The 21,618-nt window shown below is 42.4% G+C and overlaps 2 protein-coding genes across 4 annotated transcripts in view; one reads left to right on the top strand and one right to left on the bottom strand.

Moving 5' to 3' along the window:
• The window catches only part of LOC149276470 (synapsin-3-like), a 66,608-nt gene that overhangs the window by 22,977 nt on the left and 22,013 nt on the right, over nucleotides 1–21,618 (top strand). The window lies entirely within an intron of this gene.
• Nucleotides 2,527–19,995, bottom strand: LOC149276471 (metalloproteinase inhibitor 3). The gene is made up of 5 exons (XM_089503637.1): nucleotides 19,875–19,995; nucleotides 5,895–5,977; nucleotides 3,355–3,466; nucleotides 2,917–3,038; nucleotides 2,527–2,724 (listed from the first exon to the last, which is right to left on the bottom strand). The coding sequence occupies exons 1-5, from the start codon at nucleotides 19,993–19,995 to the stop codon at nucleotides 2,527–2,529; spliced, it is 636 nt and encodes a 211-aa protein (XP_089359763.1).

A 21,618-nucleotide genomic window follows, 5' to 3' on the forward strand; every position in this document is an offset into this window, starting at 1 on the left:
TGATTGCAAAAGATGGGACCCGGGCTGCTGCCAGCCAAATATTTTATTCCCCTTTCTGGTACTAAATTCACTAAATTACATGTGGAGTGTAGCTGGTCAAATTAATGCGAGAACAGAGCCAAACTACCTCATATCACCCTTTAAGTTGCCACAAGCTTCACCTTTAGAAAGGACTGTAAAGGGTTGTATAGATCAGGCAAAAACAAGAACAAGCTGCTCCTCGTGGGTGTGCCTCAGATAGAAATGGGTGGGGCTAGCCTCTAGGCACCATTAAATACACGGCACATTAGTGAAGTAAACACAGTAAACCTAAAAACTAAGACTCTTAATTTAGCACACTAACTATTTTATCAGGAGCCATTTATGTAGCTTTCAATGGGCAGGCATCACTGCCACTTTGCCACCATTAACCAAAATCAAACAAAATTAACCAAAAATTCAGTTTTTAAAATTACATTCTATAAATGATTTGGAAATTATCAAAGTCCCATCTTAATAATGACTTTGATAAAAAAAAAAATCCCACGGCAATGGTAACCCAGAATTTACCAAAGAAGATAAAACCAATTTCATTGCATTTACTAAGCAGCCGTTTTATATTTTGCACTTATTCCAACCTCAGAAAGCCGCGCATGGAAAACCATGCTGTCGTGAAAACCTTGAAAAATAAAATCCCACGCTTATCGGTAACCAAGAGTATCCCACGTAAATATATATATATATATAGTTTAGACATATAAAATATCCTTATCTGAGAAATAACATAAACCACTACATTTAAGATTTCATGTTACAAAAAACAGCTACTCCTTAACGTGGAATGGAGTGAAGATATATTAAAAACCTTTTATCTCTACAAAGATAAATAAAAGAAAAATAAAACCTCAGTAAAAATATACATTTTTTGTCACCCATTTTGTCAGAAGTTATGCTCCCCACACAGGAAAAATTATATTAGAAATGTACTTAATTGTTAATCTAGAAAATATCCAGGAAAAAATATATATATTCATATAAAAATATTAAACCTTTAATCAGTTTGCTATTTTTTTTATTTAATTTTTTTTTTTCCTTAAATTGACTTTTTGCTTTTAAAGCAGATTTAAAATTTAGAGTTTATTTTGTGGCCCCCCCATATCTAGGTTGCGTAATGGCTCATCCTTAGTAAGCCCCTCCCCTTTGATGAAACACAATTGGTTCTGAGATTTAAAGGGACAGGCTAAGATGGCTGCTCTCAATGGTAACAATAAGTTACTTATATTAAACTGTAAAATTTAGTAATTTGGTAATGTCACAGATGGCTATTTTTTTTTTAGTTTTCATCCTGACGCGAATCTGAAGTTTATGAAACCCACCCTACTTTTGAAATTTGTGAGGGTTTAGATCTTATGGAAAATAAATTCAGATTTCCTCCCGCTTTTAGAAAAATGAAGGGCAAAAAAATTAAACTTAAACAAGTCCTCTACATGCCATCGATGAATGGGCAGCTCGACTACTAATTCAATAAACCACCAGTGGTACCAGCCAGGGAAACCACCCAGTAAATCATTGATGGCCATAAGACACAATCGCTGATCAAATAACATTTTTTAAGCACGGATCGTTAGTTAATAACATGAACTCCCTGACATGTCTCCCTGTTTTTCCAAAGCAAAAAAAACCCCATTAAAATAGTTCCACTCCAAGCCACAAGAGGGCAGTGTATCCAGTTTAGGCAAATGTCCTTTTAAATTTCTATTTTTATTTATTAATTTTTTTAATGGGGGTCTTCTCGATTTTATCTTATTTAATATGGCGTAATTTCAGGCTCTTACATGCAAGGCAGCAATAATTTGAAGGAATGGGAAGGTAAGTTATTAGTGCAAAGATTTTTTTTATTCCCCTCCAGTTTTATAATTCAGATTATAGGGCTTTATGACAATTAGTTGGGTTTCCTGCCATTATGAATTACAACTTTCCATCAGAATTCTATCTAGAAAGCACAAAAGGAGGCAATTCACAGTGTCGTTTCAGAAACGTATATGTCAAAAGAAAGAAAAATACATACGCTGTTGTATTGGAAATACTTTTGTCAAATAGTTAATAGTTCGGAGTGATTACCCCCTTCTCCCCTAGTGGTTAAACAGTGCCTCTCTCTTTATATAGAGATTGGTTGGCACAATAGAGAGGTTCCTCACACCGCAGAGTGGCTCTTCGCATGTTTGTTAGCTACACAGCACCTCTTGTGGCAGGAGTTTGGCACTGCAGAGAAGAATTCCTTGCACTGATACCCCCAGGTATCCACACTTCCCAGTATTTCTTGCTAACAATGCCCTTACTGATGTCTACAATATCTTGTACACAAGAGAAAACCCCTGTCCACATCTGGCTTAAATGGGTGATTAAAAAATATAGTTTCAGTATTGATGGCAAAGGTTTAAGAGTTCGAAGTGCGAAACTTAGCAAGAAATCAGGCACCAATTTCATTGCTGCTTAACATTTTTGATCAGTGTCTATAATATCTTCTGGGCCACGTGAGTGGTGGGCTCAGGGGTCCGTGGTGTTGATTACGGTTTTGTCTGGAGGGGCCCATCCTCTGTACCAGCTGCAGTAACCCTCCTTCTGCTTGATGCAGGCGTAATTCCTGGACTGATAGCCAGGGTAGCCAAAGTTGGAGAGCATGTCGGTCCAAAGACACTCGTTCTTGGAGGTGATAAAGCAGGGCAGGTAATAGCAAGACTTGATCTGCAAGAGAAGTACACCATGAGAACCAACGTTCCTGACCAACAGCTATAATGCGAGGGATTGGTCAATTCTAAAATAACTTTTTGGCTGTGTTTCAATGTAAAACACGTACATTAACAGTAGAGAATATACAGTATTTCAGAAGTTGATCTCTGAAGGGTTTGCGTTATTAAATGAACGAAAGACCCTTACCTTGCAGTTGCATCCAAGATGGTATCTGTGATTGAGTCCCTTGCGTTGAGCGAGGGTCAGCTTCTCCCACTTCTCGATTAAGTTACAAAGACCGGTGTACACCTTCCCTTCATACACGCGTCCTGAAGAAGCAAAGGAGAGAATTCAAACCAGCCCCATTAAATATACATATAGATATTGGGGGGGAATGGTCCTCTCGTTGACCAATGGAACCCCATAACCGACAGTTGTCCATAGTTATGGCCACTCGATCAAAGGATTAAAGGTTTTATGTGGCGTGTCAGTTCAACTCATGGACATAACCAACATGGCCCATCATTCCACTTTTTGTAGGGTACATGGTCCTCAATATCAAGTTCTGTCATAAAGGATTATTCATTACATCTCTTTATGCTGTTCTTTAAGGGCCGGTGGGTTAACCAAAGCATCGTGACTCACCTGTTATCAGATACTGGTATTTGTTCACCTCAAACTTGACCCCACACAGACTTTCTGAAGATTCTGTGTAGATGTACTGAACGTGGGGCATTATCTTAAATCCGCGATACATCTGGAAACAAGAAACAGACCGTGATGGTGAATGGCAGCCACCGGCAATATTATTCTATAAAGGTTATGAATGAATTTGAATATGGTCTCTAAGAGATACTGTTTGATGTTCTGTATCAAGTAACTTGTCAAGCACTGGTCTACAGATCTGTGCATCCATAGTTGCCAGCAGTTTTGAACTTTACAGAGCAGTCCTAATAGTAAAGCCGTGACAACCATAATACTGAGTGCCGGGATATCGGAAACTGGAAACAACGCTCAAATCAGACACTGCTCATTTGTAAAAGAACTGGAAGGGACACTATGTGATGTGACATCATACCACTACCCACATATTGTAGGTGGGCTCATGGATGGCATCACAAGTCCTTGAGTGCCCCAGCACTAGAAGCCACTGCCTTTTAAAACAAATGTTGATCGACAACATTCCGAATCCTCTTATTGTGAAACCTTCTCTCATCAATAGATCTCCGCGGTGTTTCTCTGCATGCCTTGTAGGTGACTTGCCTAATGAGAAACAAATGCAACTCCACATGGCCTTGGAGGACATGCCGTTTCAGAAAGGCCATTGTGAAGTCACATTTTTGTCAAGTAGCATAAAAAAGTAATTGTTTCATGTCCAGGACCCTGGATGAGAAAACTAATGATATTCTGGCAAGCAAACAATCTATTTAAGAACGTTAGAAGTTGGCACAAGATGTATTTTAGGTTGATGTCACCATTGGCCATTGATTAAACATCTCCCCGTCCATCTGGATTTGATAAGGGTGATTACAACCGTCAAGCGCCCGATGATATAATGCAGTGTGATTGGCAGAGCTACGCCCCAAATATTGATTTTTTTCACAGTAGACTTTGCTTAAGCAAAGAAGAAGCTGTTGTTGGCCTACAAGAGCTCTTCGATGTGGATCAAGGACTTTGTGAGAATAGATAACCTTCAATATACCCAGACAGACCATGGACCACCCAATATTCCGTCTCTGCCCTCATCATGAATATTTTGATTCTGTTCCCTGGTGTATGGAGAGCTTAGAACCATGATTACGATGGTTTTGGCCACAATGGAACACGTATCTTCTAGATTGTCGACTCCTTTGAGCCGGGCTCTTCTCACCTTTTGTTTCTGTAAGCTCTAAATATTTGATGCACTACTTTTAACCATTTGTTATGTGCTTTCTGGAAAGCATGTACAGTCAGAGTGGACTGCGTATCCTCTAAGGATCAAGGTCCTACAAAACTGAGAAGGGTGTGCGTGTTTTTTTAGGTTGACCCCAGTAAGTGGCTTGTGATTGGTTGCAAGAGGGAGGTTGATCTTCCACTGATTGGCTGGGACAAGTAGATCTCCAAATAGGATTCACTAGGTGGGGAAACTCGACCAGTGGGATTGGCTGGGAGATCTAGATCTTGATACATTGTATCTCCTAGCTAGAAGCCAGTAATTGCAACTTAATACTAAATATATTAAGCAAGCGATACATACTTACCTAAAAAAACTAAAATATCTAATCTAAGCTCCAATTCATGTCATAAATTTACGTTGCAGATGGTTCAATACTTTAGGAACCAAAAAAGTTCATTTTCTCATCACCTAAGAACGTAAAATCCGGTTTTCCCAATACTCAGACTCTAAATTTCTACCCTAGAGCAAAAAAGGACCCACGCATGGCCCCTTTCGCATCGGCATTTAAATAACAGCATTGTATTTAGATGACATGTGGCCTCCTGGTTACTCCCCAAAGCTTTATTTTGTTAATAAGTTGCAGGTTTTAAGAAGAAAAGTAATAGTTTTCTTTCTTGGTGGGGAAGCGAGCCAGCCTTGTGACTGGGGTCATAGCCAAGTCTTTAACACCACACACAAGCCATTTAAAGGTTATCTGGCAGCAGAGGGGTTAATAGGACTCCATTTATAAAGCATTTTTATATCCCAGAGAGTTATTCATGGCTCCAGACAGTCATCATGGGGGGGTGTGTGATATTGGCAGCTCCAACGCTGCCACTCCTGTCTACACGTCAACGTGAGAAGAGGAACAATATTATTTTATGAAGTTTGGAAAATTATTTAATGCTCTTTTTGGATTTATTATTTCTAACTAAAAATCGTATAAAATTACACGTCAACATCACAAGTTGGAACTAACTCTTGCGAGCGAGGAACCCTGCCCCGTAGCTGCACGACCCAGAGGAGGAAGAAGATGCGTTCATATGTTTACCAATCCAAAAAGTCAGACGGGACCTTGACTTTGTCGACTCTGCCCAGTTTTAAACATGAGAATAAAAACAGCAACCTTATTTCGTAAACAACCACATATTTTGAGCCCCAGGGGTTTGGAGATCTCCGTCTCGGCCAAAAAACAAAAATAAATAAAATAAAAAATACTTAAAAAAACAGTTTGTAGAACTAAATACTTGTTCAGCATCGCGTGTCTTACCTTCATCTGCTTGACAGTATAACGCATTGTTCCGAATGGTCCATCCTTCATCAGTTTCTTTCCCACTACCTTGGCTCGGATGACTGCAAATAAAACAAAAAAAAACATTAAAAATTAAATTAAAAAAAATGTAAATAAATAATTAAAAAAAATTAAATAAAAAAAATTACAAATAAAATAATTTATTTTAAAAAAACACCAAGCCATTGATCATCCGTTTTTATCTAGAAGTCTAACCCAACATTATTGTTAATATACTTTTTTATATTTTTTTTAAAGATACAATGTATTTCAAATTGGTGTAAATCAGAAAGATACAATATCGAAATGGACTGCTGGAAATAATTAAAGGGACAGAATCCATCCAACCAGAATCATTAATGGGTTTAGGGACAACCCGTTGTCCTTAAGGGGTTAACAGAAATCTGTCATTTTTGTGCCCCAAGTATAGACATCTGTTGCTACACCAGCCCCCCCCCCCCCCCCCCGAGGCGGTGCTTTTAATTCCATATTCATCAAGAATGGGGTGTCTGGAAAAGGTAGAGGATCCCTTTAATCGTTTGTTACATCCAACTCCTCTGGGGAATCCATCGTTTATTCTGGGAAGGATTGTGTTTTACGATAGTCTTCCCTTTGATGGTGTGAGATGTAAGGTAACTCACCTGAGATTTTATTACGGCTGGTGCCAAAGCCGAGCTATTTAAACATGGCCTGGATTCCCGCGTCTGCTGCCCTCGGGGGGGGGGGGATATAATTCTTTTTTTGTTCCCTCTCTGTTCTCAGCTTATTCTGTACGCCGCACCTTTAAGAAGGCTATTTAAGTTTTTATCTATCTAAGACGAGACCAAGGATTGTTGCAATAGCGGCTTTCCAAATGCCTGCTCTTTAAAGCGCGATTAGAAGCAGTGCTGCGCCGAGCTCTGCATCTTTAGCACTGCCATGGTGGTAAATAGTATCCGCTATAGTAACGTGCTGATGAAGACCTCCCTGGTTGTGGAAGGGTTAAGCATATCATTACAATGTTAACAGAGCCCTAGAGAGATCCTGTCCTGCTCACTATTAGGAGAGGTTTAGAGGACCGACTGCAAACCACAAACCGCAGAGCCAAACCCAAGCGAGATATTACCTTTCATCATCCAAACGCTCCCTTTAACCCTCGCTGCACCCATTCGTTGCACTGGTTTGCGTGGGGGCCTTCACATCCCCTTAAAATCCCTTCCCAAGACGGTTTATTGTCCCTGTCACCCCCACTAGGGAAGAACGCATATTAAAAGGACTCTCTGATTAACCCTAACCCTCCAGGAGTACTTTAATGTGACCTAGAAGCTGCAGCCCTGTTTCTGCAGCTTCCTTTTCCACGCCCCATCATTTCTCGCTAGTGGTAGGAAATAACTTCCTCCTGCAAGCTTCTAGAAGTTATCGCTGGAGGTATATCACAAGGACGTATATCACATACACATTGAGATGTTTTCAGCAGAACACGTCTCCTGCGGGCCAAATAGCCGTGGGGCAGGGGCAGCCGTGGGGGCAAATGCATATGGGGGGGGACTTTGTAGAATTCCCACAGCTACTACATGCAGTAAAGAGTATATGATGGCTGGAATGCCCCTTTAACCCCTAATATGTCAGTGGTATGGGGGCCATGCACGCTGGAATGACCCAAACTGGTGGCCTGCACCTGTTATCAATCATGTCACAAGGATTTAAACGGATGCAAAACCAGCAGCCAATCAGAAATAGCGTTTCTGGTGCATGCTGGGAAGCACAGTGACGTAGGGGCACACGTGCTACTAAAAATATCTTAGAAAACTATTTTAAAGACATAAACAGTTAGCGGAGACGACCCCCCCAGTTAAGTCTCTGCTAGTGCCATTTTACCGTAACTGCCCCCCTGTGCCCTTCCATAAATTACCCACAGGTGTGCTTGTGGAAATTTACCCTTACACCACATCGCAGGAATTTAAGGAATAGAAACCCGACCGGCTGAGTCCGCCCCGGCCCCCCCCCAGATTAAAGAGGTTATTTACAAGTTACGGACAGGCATCAAGGAAAAAGGAAGCTTGGAATCGGACGGAGCGGAAGAAGAGGACATTTTCGGAATAAGCTTCCAAAAATAATTCTTTAATCATGTCTAATTATGCCTCGTTCAGACTTTTTTGTTGGGAACTCTTAATTGTCACGTGACAAAGTGGGCACCGATAGGTTGTTGCCATAGGATAGCATATATTCATTTATTTGCTTTTTTTTTTTGTAATTTTTTCGGGTTTTTTTTTTTTGTCTTACCCCCAAAAAATAATCAAAGCGTTTGGGGAGCAGATACTAAATGTTGCTATGCTTAGTTCTATGAAGGCTTATAGATGGGCCAAAGTATTTGAAGCCCGAGCCCTGGGCAGCAAGTTCAAAGCATAGTTCATTCCTCCGGCTCCGGCCAACAGGATGATCAGATAAGTGCCAAACGCTCCGAGGAGTTTAGACGGAGACTCTCGGAAGTAACAGTTTCCCACAATAGATCAGTAAAGTTTTCCTGAAAAATCATATTGTGACGCCCTGCCCCCCGCTTGCCGTATGCTGCCCCTGTTAATGGGAGACGTTCACCTTTCCAAGGGCGTGAGAACAGACGCCCCCCGGCAAGATCTTTAGGAAAGCAGGATTAGATCAAAGCCGGGAGAACGTCTCAAATGATGCGGGATGACTTTGTCATTTTGTTACCAGACTTGTTTTTATGCGGGTCACCCTGGCGAGGGTTCTGTAACTGTCTGACGGCGCGGTCGTATGAAAAAATATAGATAATACCAGGGAACTGTCATGACTCAATCATGAATGTCAAGTTTTTACCCCAATTTTGGGTTGAATAAGCAGATTCTTAGGGTCACACAGTCTGGGGCTGACGCCTTCCTATTCTACGTTGATTTAATGATATCCGAGTTATACCACAGCCGAGATTCCTGCTTGAATACAGGTGACGTCATCCAGTACATCCAACCATACCTGGGAACTTCCAGTCTCTGGCTACTTCTCTCTTTAGGATATATATGGAAGGAGAAGGGAAGCGACCCAAAGATCTGGAGTTTCGGGGGGGGGGGGGGAAACCCGCTGACTTCCCAGGTATGATCAGCTTGGCTGCCACCATTATCCAGTCACCCTAATAGAATCTCCGTGATGGGCTATTAAAGGGTTAATATTTAAAGCGCCTTAAGGTTCCGCTCATTAACTCAGTTCCAAAGTAGATCTTCTATAAAATTTCTCGGGTCCCGTAGCGGAAATATAAAGAGATTAGCTTTTCACACGGAACTCAATCATTACTAAACGGCAAGCTCCCCCGTTAACGCGCCGAGAGGGGGGTCACGCTTCCCAAACACATTATTATCCGTTAATCACATGCGTGAGAAATCCAGGAGCGGAAGGCGCCTCGTGGGCTCCAGGTACTTATTAGCGATTCCGATCCCTGGGAACCGGCGTGCCTGACGCCGCGGAGAGACGTATACCGAAAATCTCTGCCTCAATCAAACGTTTTCCCCGCTGGGTCTCGCATCTCGCTAATAATAACAAAAGAAAGCAATTAAACGCATCATTCGGGGCGAAAACACCGGCGTAAGTGTGAATTACCACCCAAAACCCTACCGGCACACCACGAAATATAAAGATATTGTTTATTGCCTGAACGTCATTGGTTTCTATACCTGGACAACGGGGCGATTAAAGTGATTAAAGAGACTTCATGTATCCTAAATGACATATTTAGTTTAATGTGCCTTCCCATACGTTAATAATAATAATAAAAATAATAAATAAACCTAAACTCATATATATATATATATATATATATATATATATATATATATATATATATATAAAAGGGGTACTAGAAGTATTATTAAACACTCATCTACAGACACCAGACAAGCCAGAAGGCTTGTTTTTCCCTCAGAAATCTCATGGTGCTTTGACAACCACAAAGGATTCTGGGTAGGCGCATGCAAATAAGGTTAACAATTATCACCTTTGCCTCTATATCCATTTTATACATGGATCCCTTGAAAGTAATTGCCCGCTGTACAAGACAGCCTTTAGACAAAACTCGGGAAGAGGTACAATAGCCAGATCACCACTCATGGACAGCTGTTTCGTGTATATATATATATATATATAATCACATTTTGGTTTTAAAATACCAATTAAATACAAGATTTTTTTACACGGCAAGGAAATATGTCTCTCAAACGGTGTTCGGGATAAGTTTGGATACCGACTGTAAAAATAAATAATAGAATGCATAGTAAATTATTTTAAAAAAATAATTAAAAAAAATTATATATATATATATATATATATATATATATATATATATATATATATATATATATATATATATATATATATAATCAGTTTGTACCGACGCTGGCAGAATAATTGCCACTTGGAGAGTTCTATGTTAGTGGGAGGTCTGGCTTCACGAGGAAGATGTTTACTTCTAAAACTACCATCTGGCCGTCCCTCTTATCATTGTCTGTGGTCTTCAAGAAGGTTAACACAACACTGATCCTATTCTTGGACCAGAGAAAAAAAAAAGAGACAATATGTTACATACCTCCCAACTGTCCTTGTTTAGCTGGGCCAGTCCCTCTTATGCCCTGATGCCCCTCTTTTCTAGGAGGTCAGAATGTTTGCTGGGTATGAGGGGATCGCAGGGTTCTACAGCCCTAAAAGCCCCGATAATGTGTATAGAAACAGCGGGGGAAACGGCTTTATAAATTAAATTGTTGATTGATTACACGTAAAGCAGGTTCGAGATGAGAATTAGGGGCCAATCGCTGGCTTCCTACATCAGCCGATCCCGCTGTATTGTATTATGAGAAATGCGTACAATAGCCTCTTAAAAAAAAATAATAAAAAAAAATAGGACTGGCCGTGATAAATGTGAGAATATTCCCCAGAATACAGAAACTGATGGACGTCCATTTCCTCTTCGTGGGATTGCTTCCAAATTCTGATATATGTTTTCCCTTGGAAACAATTCAAATCACACCCTTTACAGCTGAAACGGAAGACGTCAAAAAATAAGAGAGAGAGATGTGAGCGGATGGTATAGGAGTTACTACAGGGGTTTAAAAATAGCCAATAAAGAACAGCAGGAAGCGTTATATAATAAATCGCCTCCTTGCAGATACAAGGTTTAAACGCTCCCTTGTGCGGTACTGCGTAACGGACCTCCCGCAGCATCTTATGGGAACTGCCGCTCGAGTAAGAATAAAAATCTAGCCTATATTCTTGGTATCAGATCGACAGAACAGGGAGTAAGTGCATTCCAGCCTTAAAGATGTCCAACCATAGACTCCAGTCTGTTCTCGGCCATCTGTTGGTGGAACCTTGGAGTCGTCGGTCAACACTTGAAGACCCATTAAAAGGAAGACGAGAAATTCTTAGGCAACCTATGAAATCTGTTGGCCGACTTCCCCAAATATAGTACCCTGCCTCGAAAAAGCCACATGTGGACTCAAGATGGACATTGGTGGTTTCCTTCTTCAATGTCAAAGCCCCACGTTGAATGGAGGTGCAATCCAAAAAGCGAGAAGAAGACTTCCCCAAACATAGTACCCTGCCTCGAAAGAGCCACGTATTGACTCAAGATGGAGATTGGTGGCTTCCTTCTCCAATGTCAAAGCCCCACGTTGAATGGAGGTGCAATCCAAAAAGTGAGAAGAAGTCTTCTGCTTAAAAAAAAAAAAGGACCCTCTAGGAGTTAAAGAGCCAACAAGGCACCCTTGAACTTGACCGGAGCCAGAAGCCAGGGTTATATAAGACGCAGGAAGTCTTGGTGTGACCCTGACAGCGGGGTTAAGCCAACAGCTTCCAGTGGAAGCTTCTGTAAGGCTCTCCCGACGGCAGAATTCCTGAGCTAAGTAGATTCCAGCGTCGGAATTCTACATTCTACCGGCAGATATTACAGTAGGGGAGTCGCATTCCTGGTCTCGAAACAAACACCTTATTCATTAACAAGCCCTAAAAATTGGGTTGCCCTCCCCCAAATCAAACTTTTAAAGGACTCAATGGGGCTAATGCTAGTTCCTCATCCATTAAAGTCCACCAGTTTCAACTGGATTTTGTTTGGGGGGGGTTGTATGTGCCGAATAACGCAAAAAAGTAACGCCAGGTGTGTTTCCAACATAAACACCGAACGTTTTACGCTCAAGGCAAAGAGAATTCAGAAATCATATTCAGTGTCACGTTTTGGGTAAAGTAGAAAAAAAAAAAAGATTTTTTTTTATTATAGAATATTTTAACGAGACTGTCAGAACCGGTCATATCTGCGGTTCCAAAATTACATGGTAAGTCCATTAGTCGCTTTTTTTATGGTCAAAAGGAATGTTTCCTCCAGCATTATAAAAAAACACCACCATTTAACCATTTGAACGCAGAAAAGAAGAGCCGGCTGTGGCCAGACTCTTAAAAAGTACAGGAAATCGTACAAATATATAGGCCAGTGCTACGTTTTAAGTACTTGTATAGGTATATAATTTAAATTTAAGATACGTGAGAAGTTAAGGTTTGGGAACAATGCCAATGGGACCTTTCAAGATATGATGTAAGAGCACTCGGCTTTCAAAAGAAGTGGGGTTAATAAGTAGCAAGGTTGCAATGTTTGAGAATACCGAAAGCAGAAGGATAATTGCTTAAAAATGTGGGAATTTGAAGCTCATCACATTCCTACAGAATTCCTGGCCTCCTAAATCACGGTAAAGAGGCAGCAATTCCAAGAACAAAAGGTGGGTGGATGAGAGATGCACCATTTAAAAAATTTTTTTTAAAAAAAATTACATAAAGTAACTTTTTACATATCCCAGCTTCTCTATAATATGAATGTAATTTAAAAAATATTATAGTATTTTTTTTATTATTTAAATTATTATTTTATGAAATATTAGATTAAAAATCTTAAATTAATCATGGTCATATATTCTAGAACATGCAAAAGAACCCAAAGTTTTTTATAAAAAAAAAAATAAAAAGGGGGGGGGTGGTGATTTTTAAACACGGTACCACTGCCACGAAGATCTAAAAACTGAACCACCTGTCTTCTCCATGACAGGGTTCTCTGAATGATGATATGAGTGTGACTTAGAACATGTGCCTCAGGGGGGGGGAAACATAGGGTGTGCTAAAAAAGCTTAACTTTAACCAGTTCGCATTATTGTATTTTTGACTATCTGTGGCCGGCTCGGTAGCGAGATGTCCCTTCAGTCTACGACCTCCAAAGGTGGTCTCCAGCCATGAATTTCCAAGAACCACTCATATAAACACAAAAGTAACATTTACTTATATCCAAGTCTGAAATTCCTCCCCGACGCTTACTGCCGAGGACTCGTGTTATCTGTTTGGTACAGTGAATGGTAACCGACCACAATAAGACAAATGGTTTCCGACGGCAAGACATGGAGAACACGTGTTCTTTATCTTTATGACCGTATAGGGGATAAAAGTACAAGCTGTTCTCTGAAAACATCGAGAAACAGACCACTTTCGGGCTCCTCTTCCACTAAACGGGACTGCAGAAGAGTGCGGCAAGTCCACCTGTTTTTATCCCACCTCTCAAGTGTCCCTGTTTCTTTGGGCCAGTCACCTTTTCCTCCCCTGATACCCCTCTTTTCTAGGAGCTCAGAATGTTGGCTAGTTATCACAGGGTTCTACAGCCCCAAACGCATGTAAAAACAAGAGAATTGTCTATAAATTAGATGAAACATTCTTCTAAATGCCTTACAAGGTTACTTAAGTAGCCATGAATAGGTCAAAAGGTCTTGGTAAACCTCTGCCCCCAGGCCACGCATCTAACTGCACCCCCTCAAACAAAAGAAGGTCCCTCTTTGGCCATTTTAAACGTTGGGACTCATGTGGACTTGTCTTCTCTGCGTTCCTCCGCTGGACACGTCTGTTCTGTCTCTATCTCAGGAATGATTTCCCACCCCGGAGTGATTAATGAAGCCCGTGCTGCACTTTGAGCTCCTTTTACACAAAGGGAAAACATGGCTCAATGTATAATTAGAACAATAGCATCTCGGCTTTTCGCCCGCTCCCTTAGATCACATACACACAATGCCGTTGGCCAACCATCTATCCATTGGCTTCCTGACAGCCGATTAAACGCCGCATCTTTCATCTGCAAGCCCAATGTCAATCTCACTTGCCCCTTCAACGCTTCGCCGAGCATCACAGAATTTTAGGATTTTAGTTTTGGAAGAGTGGTTTCTAAAAAAAAAAAACCTGGTAAATTCATTGTTAGTAGACCTTGGGGGGGGGGGGGATAGGGCAAAATTCCAATGCAGACTTATTTAACTCCTCCAGAGCGTCTATATCTCCTAATTAAAAAGTTAAAATTAGCTTTTTGTTTTAATCTTAAATTATTCCGTTGGGTATGAAGTATTTTCACTGGAGATAAAAGGTGGTGATATATGGCTAGACTTTTTTTGGAATACTCCATATTTGAATGGCAGTGTTCCAAATTAGAACACTATGTAAAGTAAACCATTGGAAAAAGAGAAGAGGTTCCATTCATCAGGTGGCTGCAGAAACGAGGGTCTTCTCCAACTCCAAAGAAGACCAGTATCTCATTGGCTCTTTGGATCGCTCTTAGTACCATCTCCACCAACGAGCTCAAATAACTTCCAATGCTTAATGCTTTGAATAAGATACAATGTATTCATTTAAGGGTAGGTGCGTCACAAAGGTTGGCTTTAGGGCTTGGTGGCATCTCAGCTCTTGATGGAGAGGAAGGCCATTCCACACGGTGGGATGAAGCACTTGCTACATATACAGGAAGACGATAGCGAGCCTATAATAACTTCTTACAATGCAGAATGGAGAGGAACATTCAGGAAAGCATTCAACGTATCTAGAGGTCTATGGGCAGTAGTAGAAACTGTGACCAAGAAAGGTGGCCTTGATACACCTGGAATTTGGGCTTCCGGAGGTATGTTCAAAAATATACCCTACAGCACTCAGGCATGTCATGGGGGATCCTCGGAGTTAGCTAAGAAATGGTACACTTCACTGATTTTATAAGCCGCAGAGAATTCCAGAAGGTGAGAGCCACCATGACCTATCTGCGGGTCCTTCCGTCTTACGGAGGGTGAATACTGCCTGGCGGGTGGATATTTAGGCTGAAGACGGCGGGTTTAGTCTTTAGATTAGTCTAAAAATAAATACAACGGTTCTAATACATTTATGAAGAATTACTATATTTCTCTGTGAAATAAATTTTAATTTTTCCCCAAAAAATTACATTTTGGTTGAAAGCCCTTTACTGCTAAAAGTCTGTTTCCCTTGTTCAGTTTTTTTTGTTTGTTTTTTTTTGGGGGGGGGGCTTTCCCAAACAATTGTGGAGGGTTTTTTGGTGTTTGTTGGGATGGCAACAACTAGAATAAAGGTTTTGTTCTGTTGGTTTGCACAGTAATAGGTTTTGTTAGAGAACCTGCAGGAACTCTATTCCGCTGTTGCTACTAAAAAAATAAATAATATATATATATATCAGCCCCAATCGTTTCTGCATTTACAGGAAAATGCAGATTTTTGGTAGAAAAAAAATACAAAATTAAAAGATTGAGTCCTGAATACTGGAAAACTGATCAAAAGTACATTTTTTGATTAATCTTACTGCAGCGCTCCCGCCGTACTTTTATATCATTTAGTTTTTGTCCTGTGGTTGTAAGAAACGTTACATTTGTTGCAGAAAGTCTTATAAGTGGTAACTTGATAACGAATTTTCATTTTCCCGAGAGTTGAGTGGAAATACGGATTTTTTTTTAACACGTCTGTCACGTAACTGAGTATTTACGCCACAAAAGGCATCAAACATCCTTATGCTAGCCATGCATCGTGACGAAAATAGCGAAATGCGTCGGTTTGGGTCAATACTCTGGCGTCACGTACACTGCGTCTGATGTTGGCTCAAGGGCCGGTACCGGCCCTTGGCGACATCATCTGTAGGAATGCCAGATTTACTGCAGGGAAATCACATGGGAAAAGGGGACTAAGGGACCCCAGCAAAACTTTATGGGGGCTTCCTGCTCTTCTGCTTCAAATAACAGAAACCTACTGAGCGCACAGTGCCGAGTACCCAATGACTAGAATATAAATAGGACAACTAAATGATTTAATGTCCTAGATAAGCAAATATTATATGCAAATTGCATCCATGAATATAGAATAATTAATCTGCATACCAGGGCACGCGTTGGACAATTCCTCTGGCCCTAGATACTAGCATAGATAGACTGAGCCATGCCCAGGCCGGCCGTCTGGCTCAGCAGCCAAATGCCCATTAGATGGCTGGCCATCGGCGATTATAAAAGCACAGCATGCATATTCATCCATCGGCTGCACCTACGCCATCAGGCAGCCGCTGGCCTTAAAGGGCCGGGAACCGTCTCGTGATCACCGCTCCGGGCCGGTACATTTACGTTAGTGACGATTTATACCATTAGTAACACAGATTAGATGATCGGCCCCTTTAAAACCCTCACATGCCAGTAGTTTTCAGTATTCAGACATCCCTGGTCTGTTCCATGCTATTCAGACCCAGCCATTCCAGAACGAATAGCGTGATTTTGTGTGTCATCAGGTGCCAGACCAATTATAAGCTGAGAAGGAAAACAGCGAGCCCCCCCCCCCCCGTCATGGCTGTTCCCGATGGATGCCATCCTAGTTATCGGGAAAGTGTGACCGTATGTGTAGGTGAAACTCCCCCCGGGCAGAAGTGTCCTAATTGGTGTGAATTAAACAGACTGTCACCAAGTACAGCCTGCCAGCGGGAGCTCTGGACAGGGGGGGGTATGAGCCAGTTTTGGGCAAATAAGTAGAATTTGGTGCCAGCTAAAAAAAAAAATAAAGTTACAAAAATAATAAAATTCTCGGGGGAAGGATCTGGATTCCTCAAAATTTTCCACCCAACCTAACTTTTTCTTTAGAGTATGTCCCCAAAATCCCCCACTAATGGGTTAAAAGAGAAACTCGAAGCCCTAGCTGTGTTCGGATGTAAAATGACGGCGGGCGATGCTTCGGGCTTCGTTTGGTGACGAGTGTTCCCCGCGCAAATAGCGAGTTCTTCTGTTCCTCTGCAACATTTAATCCGGAACATTCCAGAAGACGCACCCAGCAGCGCGAGGGGGGGCTCTCCAGGGAAGCGAGAGGAGAGGGAGAGCTTTAAGCAGCTCCTTAACGAATAGCAATGCCGATAAGCTTAAGGGGGCGCTCCAGACGTCAGACGACCTTTAATGCATATGATTGCAGCGCGGCCCCTTTAATTGTCATTCATTGATTTCGTTGGGAGCGCTTTCCTGCCACTGACTGGCTCCTTCAATCAGCCAATCGGTGTCAAGAAATGCGGGACCACGGAGGAGTACGACAGCTGCAGCACCAAAGCTGCAGCTTCTCGCTTTTTTAAGTCAATGACATTAAACTGTCCCTTTAATTAAGTTCTCTCTCCCCTACTGTTAAGTTGCTGATTGTTGTTGGTTGCTCCCTGCAGCCTTTCGAAGGGCGGGTAGTACTTGAGTCCCTTTTGGGGGGGGGGGGTAAGTATGTTTAGATGTAAGCAGGCATGCGCGTTGTCTCTGGCACGATGTTCCAGGCTGGACCCATTGTTCTGATATCTAATCACGAAAAGTTTTAGCGAGGCAGGATGCACCCGCTGCCAGCACATCTGCACGGACCGTATACATCTGCAGAAGCGCTACTATGACATCATTCGTCAATACGTTACAGAACAGAGCCCCCCACACACCCTTCACCTTCTCCCCAACGACGTTACCCCAAACAGACCCCCGGGACACGCCTCGGGCTCAAAATGTTTGTCACGTAGGCAGAGAGCTGTAAATTTCTCCGCTTTTCCCGGAGATTTGACCTTTTTATTCACATTTCGATGTCAAAATAGTTGACTATTAATCTGATGGAAGCCAGCTCCGTGTTTACTCCGCCGACACAAAGCGCGGCGCGAGCGTGTGTTCTGCGTGTCCTGCGTGTTCTGGAATGTATCACTTTGACAACCAATGAGGGAGCGTAAAACTTTACAATTGGCAAATCAAACCATTTCCATGCCAGGCTCAAGCTGCCCCAGCACTCAACAGGTTAATGCCACCTGATACTCTATGAACGAGAGTTACATAAATTATAAATACTATTTATATTAAATAAACGTCAAAAAAAGACCCATAGGTTCTTAGATTCAGGAGCCGTATGTCTATTCCATGCATGTTTAATACCCTCACTGCATTACCCTCTACCACTTCTGCTGGGAGGCTGATCCACTCTTCTACCACCCTTTCAGTAAAGTAAAACTTCCTTACGTTACATCTAAAGCCCCTATGCTTAGCAGAAAGCAGCATTTTAACACTTCGACGTTTGTCGCATAGGTTTCCTTTAACGAGCCGGTTCTGGATCCTTTAACCCTTAGTGGGGAAACACGCCTATGATATTTGTTTTTTGCGCAATCGTTAAAAAAAAATACGAATGTGTTTTTTATGTATCCAGTCGATCTCAGCTTAGCGTGGAAGAATAGTATCTGCATACCCACCAGGATGGAAATGGTTAAAAGAGCAGCTGCCGGTATATCCAGGGCTGTTATATGGAAGGTCGGGGGGCCCCAAGAACTTTTTCACACACGGAGAGTGAAGGGTACAGAAAAGTTGGTGCCTTAAGTCACCGCACCCCCATAAAATACTATTTAGGCCAGATTTAATAACTTAAGTTAAACAAGATCTCGTAAAAGAGCTTGCAATCTATTAAAGAAGGTCCTCCAGCTGAGGTTGGCCCCTTTAATATAAAAGATGCCTCCTGCAGGGGCAGAAGAAGAAAAAAAAGTGCCCTCAAGATACAGGAGGTCTTAAAAACCTTCCCTTGGGGGCAGGGGGGGGCTTTCTGGTACTTTGCTCTAAAGGGACGGGTACATTGGCCAAGTCTAATACCCCCAACACCTATGTGGGGCAAATGTGGTAGATGTGATGCCCCTGGGGTCAGTTATATACAGATTATTACATTATATACAGATTTACAGCCCAATGATGCAAAAGCCAGACCCGGCAAGCACAACGTACTACTTATATATATAGACAGATTGTAAGCTCTTGTGGACAGACGCCCTTCTATTCTGCGGTTGCCCCGAACAGGCGCATGCTTTTAAATCTAGAATATATTCAAACTATTGAAGTAAACGTTCAAAGCAGGAGATTTTATGCAGAAATATTCCAGAAATACGTTTTTTTTTTCCTAGAAATTCCTTCAACCCCAAATTCCAGAAAAACATCACCAAATATATGATCCAAAAAAACATATATACATAAATATATATATAAATCAATCCAACGGATTTACCCCGACAGGGGGCAGGGACTGAATAAAAGGGAATGGGAAGGGATGGGGCAGTACAGGGGCATCACTCCCACTCCCACTCCCACCTCTGCCTGCACTCAACCTGCTTCACTCCACTCCCTGAACACTCAATGGCCAGAAGGCATCATACATCAGATCCAAAAAAATACCTGACCCTAAGCACCATAAGAATTCCTGAGTGCATGCAGGGCATCTGACCCAAAGCACCAGAAACTACCCCTGATTGTGAGCAGGGCATCAAAAACTATCCTGACTTCAAGCTGAGCATCGGATCAAGGGGAAGAGAAACTACCCCTGACTGCATGCAGGGCACTTTACTAAGCACCAGAAGCTTCCCTGACTCTAAGCACCACAAAGCACCCTGAGTGCAAGCAGGCAGGGCACCAGATCCAGGGCATCAAAAAATGTACTGACTGCAAGCAGGGCATCAGATCAAAGGGAACCAGACACTTCACGGACTGCAAGTGGGGCACCTGACTCAAAGCACCAGAAACTACCCTGGACTTGGGAAGTCACTGTGCCCCTCACCAGCACCCTGATGCCACTACATACCCCTCCCAGCAGCCTGGCAGCAGCACAGGGCAGATCGCAGAGGGCACCTACCAATGTCAGAGTTGCAGAATGCCTCCTGGGGGTGAGTGGGGTTACATGTGCAGCCCTCCGCCGACCGCGAGAATTCCGCAACGGACAGAAGGAGCAGGTTCAGGAGCATGAAGATGGACATGGTGCTGCAGACAGGACTCCCCCTCTGGTAATAATGGATCTTCCCAGTGACACCGAATCACCTCCAGCACACAACCGAGCAGAAATAATCTCCAGCGCAGCCTGCGGATCATAATATACAGGAGGGGCGGGCATACAGGGTTTAAACCCGCCCCGGGGCGTGCACATGTAAATCTCCCCAGAGCAGCACCAACGTGCAATGACCTCATCTCTCTCTATCTGGGTAGGTGGGCGTGTATTTAGCGAGGAAGGGCGTGGTCAGGCTGAGTGTGATCAGGGTATCTCTGGATGGAGCCCCCCGAGGGGTTTAACAAATAACCAAAACAACTGCCCCCTCCTGCGCCTGCTGGGTAAAATCCCTTATACTGGATGCTCCTAGTTTGTTTAATCCAGTGCACCAGTTACTATGGATACCCTGCATGCCTTTCCTCTCCCATCATGCTCATCCAGCCAAACCATTTCCTTTGCCACACATGATCTGCCTGCATGCACACAGGTCCTTGTAGGGAAATAATTACAAATTCTGGAAAATTCCAGAAAAATTGGAAACACTTTTTATTTAAATATTGGCAGCTGCTGTCGGTAGTTATGTACACACACATATATATACCGTATATATAGGGAAATTCTGTAACCCTTTCATCACTGTTGTTAGACTACTTGGTTAGCAGTGTGTTGTACTTGCCGTTTATAATTTGCCCTCGTTAAGATAAATACATGCCCCGCTTCCCTTTCTGCACATGCCCCGGGGCTTCCCTTTCTGCACCGGCTGTCGTCATCGTTGCTGTAATACCCGTGAAGGGCAATCGATTTTAAAATCTTGGTCCTTTCTTGAAGACCTGATTAATATAGCGCCATCATATTCCACAGTGCTGTACAATGAAATGTACATCATATTTCATCTGTAGCTGCTGCAGAACTTCTTGGAAAACATATTTGCCAATGAGCTGATTCAGGAGCGGACAGCTCCGACCACCAAGATGTTCTGCAGTAGCTGCGTTTCATCAGCTGCAGAATTTTTGTCTGGTTTATTATTTTTTATTATTTTTTTTAGCTTAGTAACACAATGGGTTACTGACAGTATGAAGGGTTAATTTGCACCCCAGCGACCCGGACTGTTATATTAAGAGGCGGAAAAGTTCCAAAGCAGACGTAATAAACGGGTTTTATACCCGGGAGCGAGCGACGCACTTTGAACCGGCTGTTAAAAGAAACAAAAATAAATCAATAAATTGAGTACAGATGAGTTTATTCCAAAGCAGGAGAAATGTTACAACGAGAGGCCAGAATCTAACACTAGAGGGTCAGAGGCTTCGATGGAATGTAAGGAAGGGTGGTACATAAGTTGAACAGCCTCCCAGCAGAAGTGGTAGAGGGTAATACAGTGAGGGTATTAAACATGCATGGGATAGACATACAGCTCCTGAATCTAAGACGAGACCAACCACTGATTAAGGTTTGAGTCTTTACAGCAGGTGAAACGGGCGACTAGACGGGGGCCGAATGGGGCCGATCTGCCGGCAGGTTCTTTTTACCAAAAATAAGAAGTTGAGCGACATCAAGTCATGTCTCCCAGCCAATAGGTAACCCCACAAATATTGGTGTGCAACTCCTACAGTCCTCA

Source organism: Sceloporus occidentalis, unplaced genomic scaffold (assembly GCF_023333645.1).
Source record: "Sceloporus occidentalis isolate IW3139 unplaced genomic scaffold, rSceOcc1.0.p SCAF_238, whole genome shotgun sequence".
NCBI lineage: Eukaryota > Metazoa > Chordata > Lepidosauria > Squamata > Phrynosomatidae > Sceloporus > Sceloporus occidentalis.

Bases quoted from the DNA above. Each gene is read 5' to 3' on its own strand.
- LOC149276471 (XM_089503637.1), bottom strand. From the start codon at position 19,995: ATGTCCATCTTCATGCTCCTGAACCTGCTCCTTCTGTCCGTTGCGGAA. The intron at 5,978-19,874 runs GTAGGTGCCCTC...TTTTATTTGCAG, and splicing joins ATTCTGCAACTCTGACATTG to TCATCCGAGCCAAGGTAGTG. The intron at 2,725-2,916 runs GTAAGGGTCTTT...CTTCTCTTGCAG, and splicing joins ATCTTGGATGCAACTGCAAG to ATCAAGTCTTGCTATTACCT.